Below are 11,960 nucleotides of genomic sequence, written 5' to 3'. Positions count from 1 at the left end.
GTCCCATGACGTCTCCGCGTTCATGTTCCGCTTTCCATATTAAAGGCCAGGGTTGTTAGCGACGCGACAGGAACGCGATAGATTAAAAGAACACGGTGGAGGCACGCTGTGATGCTGATCGGCATACAGCTCGCCGAGAAAGCGCCCAGTGCAATTCTTTTCGTGGCTTGATGCTTGTGCCTCAGGATGGCGGAGGTTGGAATGTGGGGGAACGTGGGGTGACGATTGTCGCCGAAGATCAAGCGCCTGCACGTGCGGAAGGGCTGAGTAACGCCGCTTGTCTAGATGAGACAGAATTCTTGCTCTTTTCGTTTCCCTTCTCCGACTTCCCTTACGAGCTGGCCGTTCATGATACTGTCGACATAGGCTTCGCCTAGCATGAGAAATTTGTCGCCTTTTGGTCGCAACACGTATGGCACGTTACCCCCATAGAGCACCACGACGATGTCACCCTTGCGCATACATTTTGGACCAACCCCGTAGTCTTTTTTCGATGTCCAAAAGAAACGCCGTTTCCAGGTGCGACGTTCAAGCTCTTCAAGGTATTGACGTGCGTCGTCACGCAAATTGTCAAAGTCCGCGGTTGGTGTACGGTACCATTCGATGCAGTGTCTGAATGCTTCGTAGTGCGCGCAACGTGACTTATCATCAAGCATGTTGAGATCTCGATTCATCATGCTCATACCAAGAGTCAGTGTCCGAGCTAGCACCGGCAAAGTCACGTCGCCCATTGGGTTATTCCAATCGATCCCCTCGTAAAGCTCAACGACCTGGTAATACGTTTGAAGCCCACCAGACTTGGAGTCAAGAGATATGAGGAATGTCCTATCCACTGCCGTCACTTCGGCGTGGAAGATACCGGTGAGACATAATTGCTCGTCCCCAGGACCTTTTGTATCGACGATCTGGGCTTCACGTCCGCTACAGGCGCCATATCCAGGAACTATAGATGAGCTGCATACATGATGAACATCGACAACAGGAAGATCCCAGCGTGGTGCCCATGACCGGTATCCGTCGTCTCCGTCGTAATCTGGATGATGTACTACGTGCGCAAAGACCTGTAGGTGTCTAGTACTAGAGATCATTTGTAACGCCGTATCGGTAAAAACACGTGCAGCACTCTTCTCGTAGTCTGGCACCATTGGACCACCGTCTACCCCAAATCCAACAAGACCGATCAGGCCATACACCTTGTCCCGTGGGTCTGTTGATTGGAAACCGCGGAAATCCGATAATATTTCGAGGAGTGACCAACTACTAGGGTTTAACTCGTAAATGACGTCCACGTACCCCGCGAAGATCTTTGTGAGTAGATCTTTTGAGCCATCAATGCCGTATAATCCCTTGTCGAACATGCATAACGCTGTTAGGCCGACCTCGGCCCAGGGCAGACTTTGCTCGCCCCAAAGTACAAGAGCATTTTGTGCTAACTTGATTTCCTGTACACACCAGACTCTTGAGAATAATGGGCGTGTGAACATGTCTAGCAAACCCTCAAGTACTATAGGTGTGAAGATGATCATTGGAATTTCAACCGCTTTGTGTGCTTCCTCATCGTCTAGGTCCATATCATTTTTCAAGCTGAACTCTTTGCATGCATCCGCAATAAATTTGCAGCACCGAAACACTTCTCTGATGACGCTCTCATTACCGTGACCGAGCCAGACGTTAACCTGCGTTGCTTGCGAATATATCTTGCTCATCAGAGGAACCTGGTGGCTCTTTTCTTGATTGTCGTCCTGATTGATGCAAAGAGCGTCGGCCCAGATAATTCGGGTAGTATGCTCAAGCCTCAGCCTTGCTAGAGCATACGAGAGTTCTGGTCGTATATTGAGACGTTGGTCGTTGCATAAGATCGAGACGCTGGGTGGATCAGTCCCCCAAACGTACGACAGGGCTTCGTAGACAGGTGCGTCGTCGAGGTTGACCAGCTTGAGTGTACATTCCAGTTGTCGGTCTCTTTCAGGGAAAGGTTGGATATGAAGAACACGAATCTGGTTTCCAGAGAGTAGTCTTTCAGCGTAGATTGACGAGGTTGGTTCGGTGTACGTAACATCCATTGCAGGTTGTGGTTGCCTTGACAAGGCTGAGCGGACGGCACCTGGGAGATAAGACGCCTGAGCCTAGCTAGGCCGCGATAATGTCGTTTGTCGGAAGGCGCTGTTGCCGACAACTCATCCGTATGCGTATCCGTAGGTGCGACTTTGGAATATGTGTAAGAGTCCAGTGACTGCAGTGCGGTGGTAGTGGGGCTGAGGTTCTCGTCCGACGAGATGGAAGGCAGCACTACGCTAGGAGGCACATATGATGACTTACATCCTACCCCGCTAAAAGCTTGTCTCGCAACCTTACTCAGGCCGCCAATCATCGCATCGGTGTGTCACGAGTAGAATGAATACATAGCCACCCAAGAAATCTATTACGAGCATTAGGTCAAAGGGAAGTCTTTTCCCGCCTAGATCTATGTTTGGCAATCGCATATACTCTTCCTCCAAACTGAACACCCTGTCTAGCATGTATCTAGACTTTATTGTTTCTCGCGAGTGGCTTGAGTCCCGGCAGCGCAACAACAATGATCGAAAGAGTCATCTCCACCATACTTAGAGGATCTGAAAGAGATAATGTTAGTCTGATTGTCGTGCACAGAACATGTAGCACACAGAATGGCGAACTTACAAACCAGGTTTTCCTGTCCTGTTCCAATCTTGAGGCAGGCGAAGCGCACAATGCTCGACGCAATGGTGAGCGCACCGAGCGCGAACGTAAGACCCACACCAGCCGACGACCTCAACACACCCTTCATCAGGAGCACAACAGGAACGGCGTAGACCGCGAGGTAGCAAGCCAAGTTGAGAGTAAAGTTCAAGATGAACGGCTCTGGCGCGTAGAAAACGGAGCAAGCGCCCTCTTCCTGAGACCACTGCACAGACACCGGTGTGCCGCAGAAGAAAGTATCATCGAAGAGGATAGTCAGGTAGCTCGCGACGACAAAAGCCGTGATACCGAAGAGCATCTTGCGCAGTCCCGGGTGACCAGCAAGGTTGAAGAACGCCCAGTAGAACGCCAACATGCTGAGTTTGGGGAAACCCATGCCGACATCGTAGAAGTAGTTCGAAGCGAATGAGATCTGCGCAACGAGTTAGATGTGCGCGCAGTGTGACTACCAGAAGGACAACTCACCTTCGACAACTTCACCGACGTCTCATACTCATCCAACACACCCATCTGATACGTGAGCGTATCACAAACAATCAACCCCAACGCAACCAGCGCCGAAGCCAACAACAGATAATCCGACGCGTCCAACCTCGACCGCAGACGAAACAGACGCGTGTACATGCGCGCCGCAACGAAACAGTATGCGAAGATCAGGAGGATCCATTCTGAGATCTATCACAATTGTGACAAGTCAGCACCCTGTTTCCATCTCGTAGATCAGTTCGTTGGTATCACCCAACTAACTTACCATGCAGTCTTTCCCATCAATGTAGTGTGCCATTTTCGCTGCTCCTGTGCTGTGGTGTGACAGTAACAGTCACGAAACAGTCAGGATAAAAGGCCGTTGGATGAATTGTTACGCCGCACTCGCTTCTCAGCGTACTGCAAGGAGATATGTATATTGAGCCAATTCCCATAACATGCAGGGTACTATATTCTGCCGCGCATCTGGCATGCCCATAGCTTCTGAGGGTATGTCTGGGCGACGAATTCTACCGCCTATCATGCGAAACTGGGGTCGGACTTCTGTCCTCGAATTGGAGAATCGCATGGCAAATGGGTGAGCCCTGCATGCAGGCGCGCGGAAGTTTGCCTGGAATAGAGGCGTTCTGGCTGCCGTGGTAGATGGGCTGATTCCAACTGTGATCCTTGCGCTTTACACACGGCTGTACCGTGTCGGTGGGTTCGGTCCACGGTGGGAGGGGCTTTTCAGGCGCATGGGACGAGCGTGTGAGGTCTTATTTCCTGGGTTGTGCAACGGATATCTGATTGAGCATCAAGGCTGTGTAACCTCTAATTCGTGGTTATGTTTTGTTCGGCCCTTCGCTGCTGATAAGCTTGGTCAAGCATCGTAGCTTCCTTTGGTGTTCGGTTAGGCGAACCGGTGGATGAATTTTGCCAAACGAGGCCTCCCACTGCAGGCGAAGCTCTCGGCCAATGCCGATCCACAGCTTCGACGGCAGCAATGCGGCACGGTCAAGAGTATTTGCAAAGGTGACTGAAACCTATAGAGACACGGAGCCATGGACTATTGCGGCTCGGCTGGATGAATATACCGCTCGGCGGCGTTCTGGTGGCGTGTGCGGACCGCAGTGGGCGGGATGGTAGCGCAATCATTCCGTGTTGATGCGAGTGGTCAGCCCAACGACAAGGGTCTATTAAGTAACATATTAAGTAACACTACGATGTTGAGATGACCCGGCTGCTAAACCTCGTACAGACAGATTTCGTTCAATCCTTCGAAGTACTTTTGCTTTTGCTGCTACCAGCGACTAGCTACATCTCAATAGAATGGACTCCTGAACCACCCTCATGGGTACTTGGCAGGAATCTCGTGTTCCTCATCAGGCGACTTTGAAAACTGCACGCTAACGCGGCGCGTCTCGTAGATGACATCTTTCCTTGACATGGTGTTCAGCTCTACTTCGCTGCCCGAGTCTTCATCTGTATGCACGCGGGCGGTGTGCTTGCCTCTTCTGGAAGGACGCAAAAAGTTGTGCGACCCGGATGCTGGTGTTTGGTGTCCATATGTACGAGATCCAGAAGAGTGCGATTTCTTGTTCGAGGAGAAGAGGCTGCCGCGTCGTAGGAAGGATCTCATTGACGGTAGGGAGACTACCATGATGGCGACAGCCATTTCGGTCATGGAAAGGACGTCTATACATGTGTTAGCGACAGTTCGAGTTGTGTCTGACTGCATGCACTTACAGACGTTGGTCCAGGCATATATGACCTCTATCGTTGCGAACCGAAGCACACTCATTGCTATCGTGACGATACCAAGTGAAAATGTCGCTACAAGACCCCAGATCTGGCGACGACGGAGCTGTAGTGAACGAAGTAGGGGGAATGGTAACGCGAAGACTGTTGGTCCATTGTTAGTGCCTTGTTCGCCCTCTGTATGATACAGGATTGCCTACTGAACACGTCGGAGGTGACATTAAGGCTCCAGTCGATCCTGAAAACCTCCTTGGAGCTGAAGGTATTACAGGCTGCCTCATCAGGGGACCAATTCGAAGAAACCTGGCGCCCGCACCAGAAAGTATCAAGAAAGAATGTCGATACCATGGCACTTGCAGTGAAAAGGGTCACTGCGTAAAGTGCTTTTCGCAACCACGGCATCGTCGGAGGGATGAGCCTAAAGTATAGCGCGAGGATTGCCAACTTTGGCCAGTAGATGCCAGTGTCGTAGAATGCATTGCCGGCGAATTGCACCTTCTTGAGCGCGATCACACGAGCTGTCGATGCCTCTGCATCATCCGTCATGCCACCCCATATGTACGTCAGGTAGTCGGTGACGAAAAGGCCAACAGCGTCCAGGATAGACGCTATCAAGAGACTGTCACTAACAGTAGGATACTGTCGTTGTAAAAGGCGGGGAACCAGTCGACCAGAAGCCAAGAATATGGCCAAGGCCATGAGAGTAGCTTCGATGGGCTTTGCAGATACGTTAGCAGAGTCATGACAGCAAAAAGAAGTACTTGAAACATACAATTACAGCCTCTGGAGCAACGCCGTTAGCCATGATGATGTCGAAATAGCGAAAGCACCATGAACCAGCCGATGGTGTCCACGCAGAGAGGAAGTGATCAGATAAAAACTATCACTCCGCGATTTCAAATTCGCGACCATCGCTTGGGTATACACCTACCAACATGTACGACGGACCCGATAACCCTCCATGTGGCAAAGGTACCTGATTGCTGCAATCATACGCACACAGGCACACCCGACCGCTCGGCTGGCAATATAGACGGAAATAATCAGTATGTCTGCATAGCGGGACCTGCAGTCACAGAAGCCATACGGAACGACATGGGTATATAGGACAAGACAGGGATCTTTCGTTGGGCGGGATGTGAATGGATGGCGCCGAAACCGAAGGATTGATGCCGAACCCGATGGCGTGTTGCCGATACTATGCGAGGCTGGATTTTGTGTGAGATAGTATGCGGTTGCTCCGCGCCGGAAAGGGTTCGGCACAAGTGCAAGGCTGTCATGTCGAGACATTTGACCGTGATTGTGAAGATCTTTCCTGTTCTGCTCACCTCAACGTCTTTCCGTTTTTCTGGAACGTTAATAAGACCGCCTTTTCGAACCTATAATCTGACGGCCGGATGGTGTGACAATCGGGCTGGTGTCGCAATCGTGTTGTGCTGTAAAGATCTTCTTGTGCATCTTCTTCCTCTCGAATGCCTCTGACATCGCACAAACTCCGTAGCAACCCCATCAGCTGCCGCTCAGTTTCCATCAGACTTGTGATGGTGATCAGTTGTGAAAACGTCCCGCCATCGTGGCATTGACGCGCCGCCTCCATTGCAGGTACTCGAAACAGGCACCAACAACACTCTCATGCTCTATCGTTTCAAAAGTAATTCTTCCATCGCGAAGGAAAGGTCGATGTGATTGATGCACCAGGAAACCGTGCCGTAGGGAGAGAGATCGTTGGTGTGATGGCTTGGATCGCCTTACAGTTGGGGCAGATACAACGGGCGAGCGCCGCCTCGCCTCGTCGTCGTGCGCCAAAGCGACGACGTAATACCCATCCCAGACCTCATCAGCACAAACGCGATTTTTCCATCGAGAAGGAAAGGTTGATGCAGGTTCTAGGAGCCGTGCCGTGGGCATAGAGATCGTCGAGCAGACCTCGGGGGACAACGCGCCAGCGCCGCCTCGCCTCGTCGTGCGCCAAAACGTTGACGTAGTACCCATACCAAACCTCACCAGTACCAAAAGCGATTTTTCCATTGAGAGGGAAAGGTCGATGCAAACACCAAGAACCGTGCCGTAGGCTGGCTGTACAGTAGGCACAGAGATCGTTGGGGGCAGCTACAGATACAACGCGCTCGCGCCGCCTGGCCTCGCGCCAAACCGATGACGTAATCACCAACCCAGCCTCACCATCCCAAAACCCTCAAACACCAACGCGCAGATCCACACCAGCAAAACCCACGCCGCAACACCATGTCCGCATTCGTACTCAAACTGCACCAAGCTCCCAAAAGCGGATAGCTCAACACTCGGAACACCATGCCCTTTTGCCTGCGATCCTTCCTGAAACCCGCCTCTTACAACGACAATGTTTCTTACACGGACAGACTCCTCGCGCAGATCTTCTCCTACAGCACACTCCTCGGCTACATCCTCCTCCCATCCTACTTCCCGCAACTTCAACTCCAACTCGATACCATCGACGAATACGCCGGATGCATAGAATACGAAGAGTACTGGGACTGTCCTGAAATGTACGAGTCCCTACCACCCACAACCATCCAGATCCCATCTTCATTCTACGTCTGCGCCCTAGCCTGCTGCACCGGCCACCTAGGCATCTTGTACTTATGGCAGAAATACCAGAGACATGTTCAGTGGTGTATAAACTGGGTTTTCTTTCCTTTGTTCGTGAATAGTCTTGCGGGTATGGGGATGGCGGGGAGTAAAGCCGTGGGCGCGGCTGAGGGGCAGTATAGTGTGATTTTGAAAGTGGCGATGGTAGTACCGTCGGTTTTATCGGCGGTGGCTGCGGTGTTGGCGTTGTGGTATTATGGTGGTATGTTTCGGGCTGCGAAGCGGAAGCAGGATGTGGATGTTGGGAGGTTGGAGAAGGAGAAAGGGAGGGATGAGGAGAGTTAGGAAAGCTAGGAAAGGGGAAGTTTTGTATGGATGGTTGGATTGGATTGGATTGAAAAACTGGTTTAATAAGTATTGGGGTATCAAGAAAAAGAATGCCGTCTATCATGGAAATCTCATCCCGGACGCATATCAAGCATCCTTACCCTCCTCCTGCTTCCTCCGAAACATCTTAAGTCTCCACTTCTGTGTACTCCCCGCATGCGTGATAGCCTTGTACATGTTGAAGAGAAAGATGCCGATGAAGACGATTGTAACGAATGCCAGTACGACGACCACGGATATCTGGAGAGAGTCAGCTACCACAACGTTTCATCTCGTGCGATGCGAGTACGTACCATGCTGAAAACAACAAAGTAATAAGTGGCTTTGAGGAAATGGTGATTTTCTTTGAGTTCGTCCAGACCCACTCCAACTTGCATGGCGGATAGAACCAGACTAAAGAACACGAACACGATGAGGATCCAGGAGAAGTTTCGCTGGAAGAATATGACGTAGCGATTGTATCCGTAGCTGTGAGAGGTGTGTTAGCAGATGAACCTACCCAACCGTTTGCTTTCAATGGACAGGAGATTGACTCACAGATACCCTCTCACGAAATGCGTATGCGCAAATCGTGTCCGATAGATGCTGTTGATTCTCCCCAGCCTGAGATCACCGAACTGGTAGCGTTTGTTGACTTGCTGTAGCGTGTTGATATCCACATGGTCCATGAAATCTTTCACGAAAGCTTTCCACCAGTGCCAGGTGACAAAGCTCGGCAGAAGCGTGTACTCGTGCGCGATCTTCAAATCCAGCGGTGTCGTGATAAGCCACACATAGCTGACCAGAAACCCCGCCGCACTCTCCCACAAGCCTTGTGATATCTCACCATCGGGATCCGCATCCGCAGGCTTGCAAATATACTCCTGCCAGAACTCATAGCTGAGCATCCATTCCGGCAACGGCTTGACTATAAGCTTGGTCGAGTACTTCAGTAGATGCAAATCCATTTGTTGTGTGCCTAGCACTTCCATTCCTAACATCGTGTATCTGTGCAATGGCCTGGCGCGCATGGGCCGGCCTGCCATCCATAGGTGTCCATGTATGCGGTTCAAGCGAGAGAGATCGAGGTCGTATAAGAGGAACTGACGGGGGTCGTCGTTGGCGAGGTATGCTTCGTTGTTCTTGCCGCTTATTGTGGGAAGGGACTCTTCTGCCGTGAGCGGTATTGCTATGACCGAGTCGAGCACGGGCTCACGCGGTTGTGGGCCCGTCGTGGTCCGACCCAGGCTGGTAGTAATATGCCCATTCTGATGCGCGGTGTCGGATGGCGATGTGGGGTTACTGAGTGTGGCAGCGGTGGCCGTTGGGGGTGGGATGGGACGGGGAGAGAAGGGCGGCGTCAAAGCGGTGCTCTAGTACCTGTAAGCATTCGTTCAGCGCATACCAATGCTGTCAGGCTCCACCTACCGTCTGTATCGTGATCTTATCAGCCATACTGTCCATTAGCGATAGGATAGTGGGTTATGATAAGAGTGGAGTGCGGCGCGGTGCTCTATATGACGCTCGACGCCGACAAGCCTGCTGCGGCTGTCGCACGAGGCTCACAGACGCAGGCACACCTGCGCGCATCAGGCAGGCACCTCATGACGCAGGGAGGCATCAACTGCGCCTTCTCGACGGCGCGCGGGAGCTACGGACTGGAAGGTGGGGGCTGAAGGCGGGGCTAGACTGCCTCGAGCTGAAGTTTGGCTCACGGACGCAGATGCGCCATGGGGGTTCCATTGGTGAGCGGCTTCGTCAACACTATTAATAGTAGCGAACAGGTACCGAGCCACCACCATGAAAGAAGGCGCGGTCTGGTTATCAACCTCACTCAATTCAATGTGTCTCGTCATGTCGCGAATCAGAGTATAGCATGAAGAGCATTACACATCGTCATAATTCTGCCATTAGAGTCCGAATGCAAACCAGTCGGATAGAAACACAAAAGCTACTCAATTTGAACTGCCCAAGTTTCTTCCTAATCGTTCTGCTTGTGATGCCGTCATGAGTGCCAAATTACCGTAACGCCACCTTCTAATGCAGTTTTGGATATCATTGCAGCCTTCTCATCTCATCGCATTGACCAGATCATTTGCAGTAGTTTGCAGGAAAGCTGCCCTGCTTTCCATTGACTTCGCCCTGCCACCAGTCCTGCGAGCTTTGCGTCTTCTTAATGACGCGAATTCGGTCGCCTTCTTTGAAGTGCAGATCGCCATCCGTGAGACTGTCGAAATCGTACATGGCTGTCACGTATTCGTACTGGAAAGATGCTATCTTCTTTGGTGGCGGTGGGGGCGGCTTCTTCTTCCCTGCGGCCGGGTTAGGTGACGATGGATAGCCGGTTGGAGTTGACCCGTTCGAGGCAGAGTATATCTTGTTGTTATTGAAGTAAGAATCACCGTTGGTTCCATTCGAGTACGAGGAAGCCTGAGATGTCGACGAGAGACGGCGGTCATACATACCCTGCCCAGCGCTCAGATGCGGTGAACCGCCGATCTTGGGCTTTGAGGCGCTGAGAGAGCTGTATGAGGGCTTGTTAGAGAGGCTTATGGGTGGGCCATTCTCGGAGGTCGACGACAAGGTTTGCGATGGTCGTGGAGGTCTTCCGCCGCCTGTAATGGTGGGCACGCTGTCGTTGCTGCTGGCTCTCCGACCGGGCATGACCTTATTTCTAATGCCCAGGCCTGTCAGTGTCTCGCCCTTGTCTGGTAGTCTCATTGGCAGATGGACCGCCTTGCCCGTCTTCAGTAAGCCCAAACTAGTCTCCATCTCCTGGCGCAGTGGTGTAAAGTTGGAGTCCCATAGTGGGATAACTTCCTCTGGCTCTGGTGGTGGATCGGGGTATCCTTGCTCATGTGAATACTGGTGTAGTACAGTGTACAAGTTCCCAATCAAGTTATTTTGTAGCACGATCTGGTTCGCTAGGAGGTGGGGTAGAATAGAGAAGGTCGCAGCATTCAGGCGTGGCAGGCGGTCTCGGAGGTTCTCGTCGGCGAGTTGGTATGCGTGTGTGGAGCGCTCGAGATCGATTTCGTGTTTGGCAAGAGCGCTGTTCTCGCGTTCCGAGCGCGTCTTCTTGGCTTGAAGGGTTTCGCAGCGGCTTTTGTAGCGCTCGTAGTCGACCTGCAATGGCTTTGTCAGCATGGCTCACAGGGTGGTCTGTAGGCTGACCGACCTTTGCGTCCTCTCGCTTCTTGATAGCCTTCTCCATGGGCTTCAAGGCATCACGAGCCAGCTTCGCTGGGATGACCAATTTCCTGTCAATGTCCTTGACTTCCTCCATCATGTCGGTCTTGAGTTCGGAAAAGGCCTCGTGTAGGCCATGGACACGCTCCAGGACGGCGGGTGGGGTTTCGGCATGTGCATGGGTGGTGTTGGAGCCCTCGCCGCCGAGCGGTTTGAAGATGGCGTATATGAGCTCGACCGACGTGAGTTGGTGGTTGAGGATGTTGGTCCACGCGTCCCGCCATTGCTTCGCTGACGCTTCGAGCTGAGAGGAGGGTTAGTTGGAGATTCAATGCCAGCGAGTATAATCGACCATAGCATGCATAGCAGTCCATTGACGTGGGTGGTCGGTACTGGATGTGATGGGTTTTGGATGGCTGGCCCCACTAGTTCATAGGACCGAGCAATGTGAGATGTTAAGCCACACCGAACGTACCTTTTCCAACATAACCTGCGAGTCGGTGAAGTCCTTCAGCATGGCCTCGACATCGGCCTCGTTGGGCGTCCTCGTGAGGAAACGCCCGGTAATCCTCTGCATGCGCTGCATCTTGCGATGTGATGGCAGCTACTGTGTGCGACGCTGGCCTGAGGTAAGAAGGACAGAATAATACGAGATATGGGCGGAGGGCAGTAGGTAATGCTTGCGCGTCGACTAGCGGTGGCTGTGCTCACTGCTGTGTGTTGATTGAGGTGAGAGTAAGCAGGGGTACCGAAGGGCCCCGCACCAGGTTGTCGCGACAATTCGCTGGCCGCTTGGACCGATTAGTTGTCTAAAGTGGAGTGTGAAAGCCTCGCGGGGAGGAGTGATTTGCTAGGTCCCCTCCTCGACGCGGGAAGCGAATTCAAGATTGCGGTTA

The 11,960-nt window shown here is 52.2% G+C and overlaps 4 protein-coding genes across 4 annotated transcripts; all 4 read right to left on the bottom strand.

Moving 5' to 3' along the window:
* Positions 1–2,523: 2,523 nt before the first annotated feature.
* On the bottom strand, positions 2,524–3,228 carry J4E93_001231 (uncharacterized protein; the record flags this gene model as incomplete). Its single annotated transcript, XM_049339183.1, has 3 exons — positions 2,524–2,612; positions 2,680–3,130; positions 3,184–3,228. The coding sequence occupies 3 exons, from the start codon at positions 3,226–3,228 to the stop codon at positions 2,524–2,526; spliced, it is 585 nt and encodes a 194-aa protein (XP_049203140.1).
* Positions 3,229–4,531: 1,303 nt separating this feature from the next.
* Positions 4,532–5,746, bottom strand: J4E93_001230 (uncharacterized protein; the record flags this gene model as incomplete). Its single annotated transcript, XM_049339182.1, has 5 exons — positions 4,532–4,878; positions 4,930–5,085; positions 5,142–5,244; positions 5,314–5,658; positions 5,714–5,746. The coding sequence occupies 5 exons, from the start codon at positions 5,744–5,746 to the stop codon at positions 4,532–4,534; spliced, it is 984 nt and encodes a 327-aa protein (XP_049203139.1).
* Positions 5,747–7,983: 2,237 nt separating this feature from the next.
* On the bottom strand, positions 7,984–9,330 carry J4E93_001229 (uncharacterized protein; the record flags this gene model as incomplete). The annotated part of the gene is made up of 4 exons (XM_049339181.1): positions 7,984–8,136; positions 8,190–8,364; positions 8,434–9,248; positions 9,304–9,330. 4 exons carry the CDS (start codon positions 9,328–9,330, stop codon positions 7,984–7,986), a joined length of 1,170 nt encoding a protein of 389 aa, XP_049203138.1.
* Positions 9,331–9,966: 636 nt separating this feature from the next.
* Positions 9,967–11,650, bottom strand: J4E93_001228 (uncharacterized protein; the record flags this gene model as incomplete). Its single annotated transcript, XM_049339180.1, has 3 exons — positions 9,967–11,001; positions 11,054–11,368; positions 11,540–11,650. The coding sequence occupies 3 exons, from the start codon at positions 11,648–11,650 to the stop codon at positions 9,967–9,969; spliced, it is 1,461 nt and encodes a 486-aa protein (XP_049203137.1).
* Between the last annotated feature and the right edge of the window lie 310 nt (positions 11,651–11,960).

This window comes from Alternaria ventricosa (genome assembly GCF_023758065.1).
Source record: "Alternaria ventricosa strain BMP 2768 chromosome Unknown scaffold_2, whole genome shotgun sequence".
In the NCBI taxonomy this organism is placed as follows: Eukaryota; Fungi; Ascomycota; class Dothideomycetes; order Pleosporales; family Pleosporaceae; genus Alternaria; species Alternaria ventricosa.
The sequence above is the reverse complement of the archived record's forward strand: the minus strand, read 5'-3'. Positions and strand labels throughout refer to the sequence as shown.